The sequence below is a fragment of the Scyliorhinus canicula genome, chromosome 1 (assembly GCF_902713615.1).
Source record: "Scyliorhinus canicula chromosome 1, sScyCan1.1, whole genome shotgun sequence".
In the NCBI taxonomy this organism is placed as follows: domain Eukaryota; kingdom Metazoa; phylum Chordata; class Chondrichthyes; order Carcharhiniformes; family Scyliorhinidae; genus Scyliorhinus; species Scyliorhinus canicula.
In genome coordinates, this window is record NC_052146.1 from 228,556,344 (window position 1) to 228,569,862 (window position 13,519).

At 46.9% G+C, this 13,519-nt stretch overlaps 1 protein-coding gene across 3 annotated transcripts in view; it reads left to right on the plus strand.

The window, feature by feature from the left end:
* LOC119972315 (glycine N-acyltransferase-like) overlaps positions 1-13,519 on the plus strand; it is a 49,269-nt gene that overhangs the window by 19,688 nt on the left and 16,062 nt on the right. For 2 of the 3 annotated variants that reach the window (XM_038808843.1, XM_038808823.1), the window contains exon 3: positions 1,675-1,782. The exons of the other annotated variant lie outside the window; for it this stretch is intronic. In XM_038808843.1, the coding sequence (XP_038664771.1) occupies positions 1,675-1,782 (108 nt within the window). The remainder of the gene's footprint in view (positions 1-1,674; positions 1,783-13,519) is intronic. 3 annotated transcript variants of the gene reach the window in all.

Genomic DNA, 13,519 nt, shown 5'->3' on the forward strand with positions numbered 1-13,519 from the left:
CGTGGCTGCATGGGTCTCGCCCCCACAACCCAAAAAGATGTGCAGAGTGGGTGAATTGGCCACGCTAAATTGTCCCTTAATTGGAAAAAATATTGGGTACTTTTATGGAAAAAAAAGAAATGGCTGAACTAGGGTAGGGAGCACAGTAGCAGGGCGTTTCCTGACTTTGCCCACCTGACCTTAGGAGAATGTGTCCTCAAAGATCAGATTTCATTCCCGAAACGACTGCAGAGGATGTTGGGGGTGGGGGAGAGTTGGGTGGAGGCCTGCCTTGGTGCACAGGTACTATTATCAAAGTGTTTTTTAAAAAAGAATATAAAGGACTGGACTCTCCGCTTGGGAGACTATGTTCTGCCGGAGCTGAATTGCAGCCAGTTTGTGAACCAGAAGGCAAACTGGTAAGCAATTCAGTGTTCCACGGCATGCAAATGTATGCATGGAGTGTAATACGAAGGATTCCCAGGGAATCCCGCTATCGGGACGACATCTTGAGCAGGTGGCACGATAGCCACCCGCTCAAGAAGGTGTCCTGGTAGCAAGGTCCTGCAGCTGGCCATTCCTTCCCCCGCCCACCGCAGCCCCCCATCTCCGGATTGCCTTGATGCCTCCGCTGGCCATAAGTAATAGCGGACCCGCCCCCAGGGAAGACCCCACAGGCACCCCTGTAATCCCGACAGGGACACCTGTTTAAAAAATAGAAGTAAGTGCAATAAAATCACAAGCATGCTTAAGTGATTGTAATGCACAGTCCTTGAATGCACTTACCTCTCTTTGATGTGGTCAATGTTTACAAACATTGGGGTTTCACCACTGAGGCCACTGAATCATGAAGGTAGATGAATGAACCAAAGCTGCAGATGGTTTGTGCTAGCTATCAACCACAGACCACTACTAGAAAGCTATGAATGTTTGCAGTTAATGAATCTGTGAATGCAGGTCACAGCTGCTCCCCTTCCAGGAATGGACATGTGATGCTCAAGGCAAGTGTTATGGCTGTAATTCTTGTCTTCCCCTGTGTGAGGTACCTCGAGGCAGGGAGTCTCTGTGGTGGGTCCCCATATTACAGGGGCCCTTGAGGGAGTCCCCCTACTATAAGGGTCTCTTGGGGGGGGGGGGGGGGGGGGGGGTCCTCCAATTACAGTGGTCCCGGGGAGGGCATTGGGGGTTTGCTATGTGGGTCTCTAGTAGAGGAGGCATGGGCAGGCAGTGCATTGTTGGGGGATGGGGTAGTTGGGCTTGGCCCCTTGGACCACCACAAGGTCGACTATGCCAGGGCCATGCTGGTAGAGACCATAAGTGATCCGCGCCGAGGTGATTCGTGGCTGGAGACTCACGAGAGGCCAGAGCATAGGGAATCGGGTCCGCTCAATAGATGCAAATGGGTCAGCAACGGTCATTTGTTACGTTAGTAGAGCATGGAAATTGTGAAACAAGTTTAAATAGATAGATTGAGATAATTATTTTCCTCCAGATTATGTTGATTTAGTTGGTGACTGTTACATGTTTTTCTGTTATTTACAATTGATCTGTGTCTACACCCTTTTCCTAGATGAGAAGCTAAGTTTGATTCCTCTACATTAGGAACTGTCTTAATTGAGTTACTTCATCAAGCAACCTAGCACAATTTTTAATAGATTCCGTTGCCATAAAGGATGCTCTGTTTTATTGTTCTAGACTTATGGAACTATTCTAAACATTAACAGAGGCAAGATATCTGATCTGGAAGCTGTTGTTGACTCTTGGCCTAACTTCAGCACTGTAATATGTCGGCCGTGTATGAAGGTACCCAAATGTACTTTAAGAAATTATGTACTTTATTGCCAGTAAAATAAACACGATAAAGTAATAAGTAATACATTGAATTAAAAATAAAAGGAGCAGATCTAGTGTTAAGATTTGTCTCTATTTATATCCACTGGTTTTTCATTAGTGAATTTAGGAACCAAAACTTGTAATCTTAAAAAGACAATGAATGGAAGTTGTAAGCCCCCATGCCAATAGTATACCCTTATCATGAATTATTTAAGTTAATTTATATGGGATGTTTGTTACACTTTTGATTACCCTGATAGTCAATAATCTACCATGCTGCCAGAGTTCAGAATAAAACTCCAAATTATGTTTATTACAGGAAATATATTTACTCAGAAGGAAAATAAACTGAGAAACAGAATGAGGTTTGCCATACAAAAATACTTAAAACTATTTTATATTCAAAATGACAAGTGTTTGATTTCTTAAAAATCCTTTAACAGAGTCTTCTAATGATTCTTATGTGGAGCTGCATTTCCTGATAGTTATTTCTCTGTGACGGAGAAGATAAACTGTTCAACTGAGTTAATTAAACATCGGCTATTGCTCTGATTTACTCCTCTGTTCTTTTTAAAAAATGTTTTTATTCACCATGCTTTCATCATTTTTGCCATACAAAGAAAGAAAACAACAAACAACAACCCCAACAATATAAAATCTAAAATATAGACTCGTAAATCAACAACGAAGAACAAACAAACCCCCCCAGCATTCATTGGCAACCAGCTCCCGAAAGTGCATGATAAACAAACCCCAAGAATTGTAGAACCACTCCTTCGCCCCCCTCAGCTCAAACTGTAGTGATATGTTTAATGTAAGGAGTGTAAAGGGTTAACAAGATGATGTTCGTGTATCTCAACATTAGATGGTACTACAGAGTAGTCTTATAAAAGGCTGCATCTCTAGGTATTCTGGGAGGTTATGAAGAAGGATAGTGAGAGGTTAAGATAGATTGTTAGCTGTACTAAATATATTATAGATTTCTGTAACATAGATTTTATACTGTTGTTTTATTAGCTTTTATTTAGTGAAGTGTGCAAACCATTTGAAGTAGTGTAAAATAAACTAGCTTTGTTTCAAATACATAGCTTGATGTTCTTTGTCAACACTCCGACTTTTAGCCATCTTGGAAAACTACACAAGGAATATCACATGGTACCAGGTAATTACTGAAGTAATTAGAATCTAAGAAAAAAGAAAAACAACAAATGCTCAGACTTCAACGGCAAGACTGCTTCTAGACCTGTTTCATCAACTCACCCAGACAAGTGGGACCTCATGGGGAAACTGCAGACTCTGAAACAGTTCCGGACTTCTGATAAAAGAGATGTGAACTGGAAAATTTTCAAGCGGCACTTTCAGCTTTATCTATCTGCCAAAGATCTTGACTCAGCTAGTGATCAGCGTAAAATTGCTTAATTTTTAATAATAGCTGGACCACAGGCAATTGAGCTATATAGTACCTTACATTTCTCCATTGGAGATGATAAAAAAAGATTTACTGTGGTGATAGAAACATTTGACTATGACTTCCAGTGGCAGTGATGCAGCAGTAAGCCACACATGTGGGAGCTCCCGTTTTAAAGAGATTTTTCGGCTCTTTTGAGAGCCCAAAACGGAAATTTTTCGACGTCTCCCGGTGGGGGAAGGTGTGCTGAACGACTTTCCCTGCAGTCCATGACTCGAACTCGGAGTGGAAAGGTGGAAAAAACAGCAGCAGCTCCTCAGAAAAAACGGGGGAAGGGATCCAAGATGGCCACCGACAGAGCTCCAGAGGAGTGGAGACTCTGGGCCCAGAAACAACAAACTGATCTCCTGCGCTGCTTTAAAGAATTCAAGGATGAAGTACTGAGCTCTCTGCAGGAAACAAACAGAAGGCTGTCAGAGATTCAGTCCACCCAGGGTGCTGCCATCAAGAAGTTGCAGACGCAGGCCATTGAACGAGAGGAGGAGGCCGTGGTCCTCGTGAGTAAGGTGGAGGGGCACGAAGCACTCCACAAGAAGTGGCAGGAACGCTTCAAGGAGCTGGATCACCGCATGAGGTGGAAAAACCTGCGGATCTTGGGCCTTGCGGAGGGGCTGGAGGGATCGGACCTGACAGCCTATGTGGCTGTAATGCTGAATTCGCTAGTGGGGGCCGGGTCTCTCCATCTGCCCCTGGAGCTGGAGGGAGCACACAGAGTACTGGCCAGGAGGCCTAAGGAGAATGAACCCCCGCGTGCGGTGCTGGTGAGGTTCCACCGGTTCAGTGATCGGGACTGCGTGCTGCGCTGGTCCAAGAAGGTGAAGAGCAGCAATTGGGAGAATGGGGTAGTGCGGATCTACCAGGACTGGAGTGCGGAGGTGGCTAAGCGGCGGTCCGGATTTAATCGGACGAAAGAGGTGCTTTATAGAAAAAAGATAAAGTTCGGAATGTTGCAGCCCGCGCGCCTGTGGGTAACTTATTCGGACCGGCACCATTATTTCAATTCCCCGGAGGAGGCGTGGGCCTTCGTGCGGATGGAGAAACTGGACTTGAACTAGGGGTTGGGGGTTGCGAGGTCGGCTGTAAGATATTAGTGCTGGATTCGGCTGTTGCTGTGTTCTCTTTTTCTTCGGTTTTTTTCGTCTTGTTTTAGTACTTTTGCAATTTTGATACGGTTATTTACGGAGGGGTTGTTCTGCTATGTTTTTGTTTTTGTGCTTGGGGCATTGTTTGGGCTGTGTATCTTGCGGGGAGGGTCGGGGGGGTATGTTGTATTCTATGTCGGAGTGGGGGTATGGAGGGGGGCTGATATTTGGGAGCTGCGTCAGAAGGGTGTGGTGGGGCAGGGCGAAAGCGCGGGCTTTCCTCTGGTTTCCCGCACTGCGGGGCTGGGGGGCGGAGACGGTGACGGGGGAGGTGGGGCCTTAACTGGTTCTTCCCCGCGCTGGAGCGGTGCCAGGAGGAGGGATAGATTGGGGGATGATCCCACTTCGGGAGGGGTCGGGCTATTGGCGGGAGTTTCCGGGGTCAGCAGATGTTAGCTGACCCACGGAAGTACAATGGAGGACAGTTCGCGGCTGGGAGGGTTCCTAGCCTGGGGGGGAAGGGAGGGGGGAAAGGGGAATACCGGGTTGCTGCTGGTAGGGGCAAGAAGGAGCTGGTGGGGGCTGGGGGGACAGAGGTGAGGGGTTGTCGCTATGGGGACGGGGTCGAGCAGGGGATGCTGGCCTGGGGCGGGCAGTCGACGGGCTATGGCTAGCCGACGGGGGAGGGGGGCGGGACGCCTCTGATCCGGTTGGTCACCTGGAATGTGAGAGGGTTGAATGGGCCGGTGAAGCGGTCAAGGGTACTGGCTCACCTGAAGGGGCTAAAGGCGGATGTGGCAATGCTTCAGGAGACCCACCTGAGGGTGGCGGACCAGGTCCGCCTGAGGAAGGGATGGGTGGGCAGGTTTTCCACTCGGGGTTGGATGTGAGGAACCGGGGAGTGGCGATTCTGGTGGGGAAAAATGTGTTGTTTGAGGCATCGGAGGTGGTGGCGGATAAGGGGGGTAGGTATGTGATGGTTAGGGGCAGGCTACAAGGAGAGAAGGTGGTACTGGCTAGTGTGTATGCCCCAAATTGGGACGATGCGGGCTTTATGAGGCGTATGTTGGGACGGATCCCGGATCTGGAGGCGGGAGGTCTGATCATAGGGGGGGACTTTAATACGGTGTTGGATCCTTCACTGGATCGGTCCAGCTCTAGGACGGGTAGGAGGCCGGCGGCGGCCAAGGTACTGAGAGGGTTTATGGATCAGATGGGTGGAGTGGATCCATGGAGGTTTGTGAGGCCGAGGGCACGTGAGTACTCTTTCTTCTCCCATGTACATAGGGTCTACTCTCGGATAGATTTCTTCGTGGTGAGTAGGGGACTGATTCCGAGAGTGGAGGAGGCCGAGTATTCGGCCATTGCAATCTCCGACCACGCTCCGCATTGGATAGAGTTGGAGATGGGGGAGGTGCGAGACCAACGTCCATTGTGGCGGTTGGATGTGGGGTTGTTGGCGGAGGAGGAGGTGTGTAGGAGGGTCCGGGCAAGTATTGAGGGGTACCTTGAGGTGAATGATACGGGGGAGGTTCAGGTGGGGATGGTCTGGGAAGCCCTGAAGGCAGTGATTCGTGGGGAGCTGATATCCATCCGGGCACACAGGGAGAGGAGCGAGAGGAGTGAGAGGGATAGACTGGTGGGAAAGATGCTGGAGGTGGACAGGAGGTATGCAGAGGCACCAGAGGAGGGACTGTTGGGGGAGAGGCGCAGCCTGCAGGCTAAATTTGATTTGCTGACCACTAGAAAGGCTGAGGCACAGTGGAGGAAGGCACAATGGGCAGTGTACGAACATGGTGAAAAGGCGAGTAGGATGCTGGCTCATCAGCTGCGTAAGCGGGATGCAGCTAAGGAAATTGCTGGAATGAGAGACAAGAGTGGGAATGTGGTGCGGAAGGGGGTAGAGGTGAATGAGGTCTTCAAGGACTTTTACGGGGAACTGTACCGGTCGGAGCCAACGGGGCAGAGGAAGGGAATGGATAGGTTCCTTGACAGGCTTTCTTTCCCGAAGGTGCAGGAGGAGCAGGTGGAGGGGTTGGGTGTGCCGATTGAGCTGGAGGAGCTAGTTAAGGGGATCGGGCAGATGCAGTCAGGGAAGGCACCGGGGCCGGATGGGTTCCCGGTGGAATTTTATGAAAAGTTCATGGACCTAGTGGGCCCCTTGCTGGTGCGGACACTGAACGAAGCGTGGGAAGGGGGGACTTTGCCCCCGACGATGTCACGGGCGCTGATCTCGTTAATTTTAAAGAAGGACAAGGACCCCCAGCAGTGTGGTTCATACAGGCCCATATCTCTCCTCAACGTGGATGCTAAGGTGCTGGCAAAAATCCTGGCCACCAGGATAGAGGACTGTGTGCCAGGGGTTGTGCATGAGGACCAGACAGGTTTTGTGAAGGGAAGGCAGCTGAACACGAATGTGCGGAGATTGCTGAATGTCATTATGATGCCGGCGATTGAGGGGGAGGCAGAGATAGTGGTGGCGCTGGATGCGGAGAAGGCCTTCGATAGAGTGGAGTGGGGGTACCTATGGGAGGTGTTGGGGAGGTTTGGATTTGGTGAAGGGTTCATTAGATGGGTAAGGCTGCTATATGAGGCCCCGATGGCGTGCGTGGCCACGAATAGGAGGAGGTCGGAGTACTTCCGGCTTTACCGAGGGACCAGGCAGGGTTGCCCCTTGACCCCCTTGTTGTTTGCACTGGCAATCGAGCCGCTGGCGATGGCATTGAGAGATTCAGAGAGGTGGAGAGGCTTGGTGCGAGGTGGAGAGGAACATAGGGTGTCGTTGTATGCCGACGACCTGTTACTGTATGTGGCGGACCCGGTGGGAGGGATGCCGGGAGTGATGGAGTTACTAGCCGAGTTTGGGACCTTCTCAGGTTATAAATTAAACTTAGGCAAGAGCGAGGTGTTTGTGGTGCACCCTGGAGACCAGGAGGAAGGAATTGGTATGCTCCCGCTTAAGAGGGCAGGGGAGAGCTTTAGGTACCTGGGGGTGCAAGTGGCCAGGGACTGGGGGACTCTCCACAAGCATAACTTTACCAGACTGGTAGATCAGATGGAGGAGGAGTTCAGGAGGTGGGACATGTTGCCATTGTCGTTGGCGGGGAGGGTGCAGTCCGTCAAAATGACAGTGCTTCCGAGGTTCTTGTTCCTTTTTCAGTGCCTGCCCATATTTATCCCCAGGGCCTTCTTTAGGAGAGTGACCGGCAGTATTCTGAGCTTTGTGTGGGCACATGGGACTCCGAGAGTGAGGAGGGTGTTCCTGGAGCGAGGAAGGGATAGAGGCGGGCTGGCGCTGCCCAACCTTCTGGGGTACTATTGGGCAGCCAATGTGTCAATGGTGCGTAAATGGGTGATGGAGGGGGGAGGGGCGGCGTGGAAAAGAATGGAGATGGCGTCATGTAGAGGTACGAGCCTGGGTGCCATGGTAATGGCACCGTTGCCGCTCTCCCCCAAGAGGGTTACCACGAGCCCGGTGGTGGCGGCGACCCTAAGAATCTGGGGACAGTGGAGACGGCATCGGGGGGAAACAGGGGGCTCGATGGAGGCTCCACTGGGTGGCAACCATCGGTTCATCCCGGGGAACACGGATGGCGGATTCAGGGGATGGCAAAGGGCGGACATCAGCAAATTGAGGGACCTGTTTATTGGCGGGAGGTTTGCGGGCCTGGGGGAACTGGAAGATAAATTTGGCCTTCCCCAGGGGAACATGTTCAGATACCTGCAGGTAAAGGCGTTTGCTAGGCGACAGGTAGAGGGATTCCCTTTGCTGCCCTCGCAGGGGACGATGGACAGAGTGATTTCGGGGGTGTGGGTAGGAGAGGGGAAGGTGTCTGACATCTATAAGGTAATGCAGGAGGTGGAGGAGTCGTCAGTGGAGGAGCTGAAGGCTAAATGGGAGGAGGAACTCGGGGAGCAGATAGAGGATGGGACTTGGGCGGAGGCCTTGGAGAGAGTCTACTCTTCCTCCTCATGTGCGAGGCTTAGTCTCATCCAATTTATGGTGCTGCACCGGGCCCACATGTCTGGGACTAGGATGAGTAGGTTCTTCGGGGGTGAGGACAGGTGCACCAGATGTTCGGGGAGTCCTGCGAACCACGCCCATATGTTCTGGGCATGCCCAGCACTGGAAGAATTCTGGAAGGGGGTGGCGGGGACGGTGTCGAGGGTGGTTGGATCCAGGGTCAAACCAGGGTGGTGACTCGCGATTTTTGGGGTTGGGGTGGATCCGGGAGTGCAGGAGGCGAAAGAGGCCGGGGTCCTGGCCTTTGCGTCCCTAGTAGCCCGTCGAAGGATTCTGTTACAATGGAAGGATGCAAGGCCCCCAAGCGTGGAGACCTGGATCAGTGACATGGCGGGATTTATAAAATTGGAAAAGGTCAAATTTGCCCTGAGAGGATCAACACAAGGGTTCTATAAACGATGGCAGCCTTTTCTGGACTTCCTGGCTCAGAGATAGGTAACTGGGACAATAGCAGCAGCAACCCGTGGGGGGGGGGGGGGGGGGGGGGGGGGGGGGGGCATTATTGTAGTGTTTATTCAGTAACTTTATAGTGTGTTAATTTGCGTTGTTAAAATGCTGGGCTGTTCATGGGGATGGGGCGAATGTATATGATTGTTAATATTATTGTTATTTTCGGTATTTTACTAAGGTGCGTTATTGTTGTATAAAATCAAAATTTCTCAATAAAAATTATTTAAAAAAAGAGAAACATTTGACTATCACTGCAAGGCTCAGATTAATGAAACCTATGAGACATTTGTCTTTAAAAAGTGTTCAGAAAGATGGAGAATCCATAGCCTGTTTTATTACTGATCTGAGATTAAAGTCACAAACCTGCAACTTTTCAATCCTTTCAGACTCCATGCTAAGAGATCAAATAGTTTTTGGAATCAAAAATGAAAAGCTAAGAGCATGTTTATTAAGGCAAAAAAATGTAACTTTGGAAGACGCGATTGAAATGTGTAGAGGGCGTGAATTATCAACAAATCAGTATCCGATATGCTGATCAGGGAAAGTGGCACAAAACTGCACATCGGGGGCGACTGGGTTGGATCCGTGGCGCAGTTAAAAAGTAGGCGCGTTTCAGACAGTGGCCATTCTGTGCATGCGCACTACAAAAAAACAGCGCAAAACAGAAGACTGTTCTGCGCATGTGCAAAGCAACGTCATGACGAGTGGAGATTGTGGACACGCCCACCAATATAAAAAATGCCCGGCACATGGAAAAGTTTGTTCTAAATGTGGCAAAATGAATCACTTCGCTGTACAGTGCAGATCAGCATTAAAAGGAACACACTTTTAAAAAAAATTTTAATTAAGAAAAATATGAATGTGCAGAGTGTTCATACAAGTGCAGATACCTCAAAGATTGATAATCTTGATGTTAATATAGATGCTTATTGTCTTGAAGATTCTTTCTTTGTTGGTATTGTTGAGAAGTACTAGACTGTGAAGTGCAATTCCTATCCACAGATCTTGCACCCAATAAAATTAATCAGCTCGGAAGATGAATGGAACACTCCATTACAAGTTGATGGTTCCGAGATTGTGTTCAAACTGGACACTGAGGCAGCTGCCAATTTAATCAATACTTTTGATTTATCCAACTTAAATAAACGTCCCAAAATTCAAAATACTGATTGCCAGTAATGTGACGACAATGGTAACACAATTACCTCTTTAGGGTCATGCTATCTCTTAGTAACAAACGAAGACATAGAGATGCCTTTGCGATTTAAAATTCTTGATGCTAGACGTTATTCACTATTAGCTGTACAAGTGTGTCAAAACTTGAACCTTGTAAAACAAATCTAAAGCACCGACAAAATTCTTCCACCTGTGCAAGAAGATATTGAAAGTATACTAGCAAAGTTTCCTCATGTATTTGAAGCTATGGGTACTCTTCCTTTCCAGTACAAAATCCAACTCAAAGCAAATGCTAAACCAGTGGTACACCCTCCAAGAAAAGTTCCTGCTCCATTACGTGACCGTCTCAAGCAAGAACTGGAACGAATACAACACCTTGGGATTATTTCCATGATCACAGAACCTACAGATTGGGTATGCTCGATGGTGTGCATGAAAAAATCCAATGGTGACCTCAGGATTTGTATTGATCCGAAGGATCTGAATATGAACATCAAATGCAAATGCTATCCAATACGAAAACGCGAGGAGATAACCAGTGAAATGGCTAATGCCAAGATATTCTCCAAACTTGATGCCTCAAGAGGTTTTTGACAAATGCAACTGGATGGCACAAGTGTCATGGGAATGTCACTTTAAGAAATATTTGTCTTCTCAAGTGCCTGCACTGATGTCAGTGTGTGGGCGGAGCTGAGTTCTGGCTCTGCTTTATACTTTCATTTTGAGCTGGAAGCTGATTTTTGCTCTGAGTTTTAGTTTCATTTTCAGTTGGGGAGCTGCATTCAAGCAAGAAGGTATATTTTGATTTCTCTCTCTGCCTACTAAAGAATGTACCAGATCACTTGATGATTTCAAAGTAATACCTGTTTCTGTAAGGAATGCAAACCTACTGTCTTTGTTAAAAAGGTTTTTTGACTTATGGATGTTGTTAGGAAAGTTATTAAGGGTTACCTATAGAGTATTGTATCTGTGGGATTACCAGTGTTGGTAGTTGATAAGATGTTTATTGTGTGTTTATAAAATGTTATCTGGATTCATAGAATAAACATTGTTTTTGTTTAAACATACCTTAGATCTCTGTTGCATCACACATGGAGAGTGGGCCCTTGTGCTCCCCATAACCAAAATCTATTAAAGGTTGTGGGGTTAGGTGAACTCCATAATATACTTTGGTGTTCGCTAAACCCTGGCCCATAATAAATTGGGGGCTCGCGGGGTAAAAGTCTATTTTTCAAGATTGGGTTAGCTTAGTGAACTAAAGACAGTGAGGGGTGAGCATATTTGTGTTTGCTTTTCAGGTGTGGTATTCCAGTTTAAGTATGGAGTGTGTAAAAGCAAAAAATTGTGCCCCTTCAGCACGCCATATGATTGTTACTACTTTAACAGAATACCATTTGGTATAATCTCAGCATCTGAGATATTCCGTCGTGCCATGGATCAGATGACAGAAGGCACAGATGAAATTTGTGTATATGTCGATGACATCATAATATGGTCATCTGCTCGTCAAGAACACAATGCAAGACTCTTGCAGATCTTATAAAGAATACACAAGTACGGATTAAAGCTTAATCGGGCCAAGTGTAACTTTGGCACCTCAGCTTCAAAATTTCTGGGTGATCAAATATCTGAACATGGTGTGCAACCAGATGATGACAAGATTGCTGTCCATTCCAGAAGACAAGAAAGCAGTACTGAGATTCCTTGGTGTGATAAATTTCCTAGGAAAATTCATCCCGAACCTTGCTGCACAAACTGCTTTGCGACACCTCATAAGAGCACTGTCTTCTTATGGAATGCAGAGCATACAAAAGAATGGTCTAATCTAAAGCCAGCACTGACCACCGCACCTGTCCTTTCCTTTGACCCTGGGCCAGAAACAAAAGTTTCCACAGACGTGAGTCAAAATGGGATTGGCGCAGTTCTACTTCAAAAGAATGATGATGATGCTTTTTAGAGACCCATTATCCAGATCTATGACAACTACGGAACAACGTTACACTCAAATGGAGAAAAAGTGTTTAGGCATGCTTACGGGAATACAGAAATTCCGTGACTACATGAATGGACTTCCAATGAAACTGATCACTGACCACTTGTCCATATAATCAAGAAAGATTTGAATGATATGACTCCAAGACTGCAATGAATCATTATGAAACTAAGAAGGTACGACTTTCAACTGGTTTACACTCCAGGGAAAGACCTTGTGATTGCCAATGCTTTATTTCGTGCTACTGAAAAAGATGAACAGCAGCCTGAGATAGTTCAACTTGTAGAAGCTCAAGCGCAACTCTCAGTCTTCCTGTCTCCGATGGAAACTCCAGCTCATCAGAGCCGGAACTGAAAAAGATGCATTGTTACAATGAGTAATCGGTCATATGAGGAATGGTTGGTCGAAAGGAAGTTGTTCAGATTTTAGAAATATTAGATCTGATCTAAGCGACGTAAATGGATTTCTACTCCATCTTGATCGTATTTGATTCCTACAATGCTAAGACACATGATCCTCCAAAAGGTTCACGAAGGTCATTTAGGGATAGAAAAATGCAAACATTGAGCAAGGCAAGCAGTATACTGGCCTGGAATAAATACTGACATAGCCAATTTTGTGTCAGAATGTGACACATGCCAACATAATCAGTCAATACAGAGAAAAGAGAAACTCACAACTCATGATCTCGAGACGATTCCGTGGTCAAAAGCTGGTATTGATCTTTTTCATTTACATGATCGTGATTATGTCTTGATCATTGACTATTTTCCCAACTACCCGGAAGTAATGAAATTGTCTGATACTACTTCCAAATCCGTGATCAAAACAACTTGCTTTGATAGTACTGATTGGACAGAATTTGCTCAAAAGTATAATTTTGCTCATATCAAGTCGGGTCCTCTTTATCCACAATCTAATGGCAAGATAGAAAAAGGCGTTCACATCGTGAGACAACTTTTCAAGAAAGCACTCGACTCTGGCTCAGATATGTACTTAGCTTTAATGAAATATAGGGCTACTCTTCTCACTGGTTTATCTCCTCCTCAGTTGTTAATGAACAGGTCATTGCGCACGACTCTTCTATGTTTACAACTAGCTGATCCTGATCTTCAGCAAGTCGTCGAGAAAATGCAGCATTAAAAGCATCTTCAGGAAAAATACTATAATGAACATGCAAAATCGCTGGAACTGCTTGATCCAGCTGATTTAGTGAGAATTCAGATTCCCACTGGAGAATGGTCTGAATTAGCTAAGGTGAGATGCCAAGCAGCACCTCACTCGTATACTGTTAAAGCGACTGATGGTTCTGTTCTAAGAAGAAACCAACGTGCTCTTTTGAAAGTCAAGTCTTTTCAAACTTTATTTCCACGCATTGAATTTGATGGTAATTTATTGCATACTACTACAAGACCTGATGACAAACAAGGTAACTTCCAGAAGACATTGGAAACATCTGCAACTCAGTCGACTGGATTGAGGAGATCATCAAGAATCAGAAAAACTGAAAAACC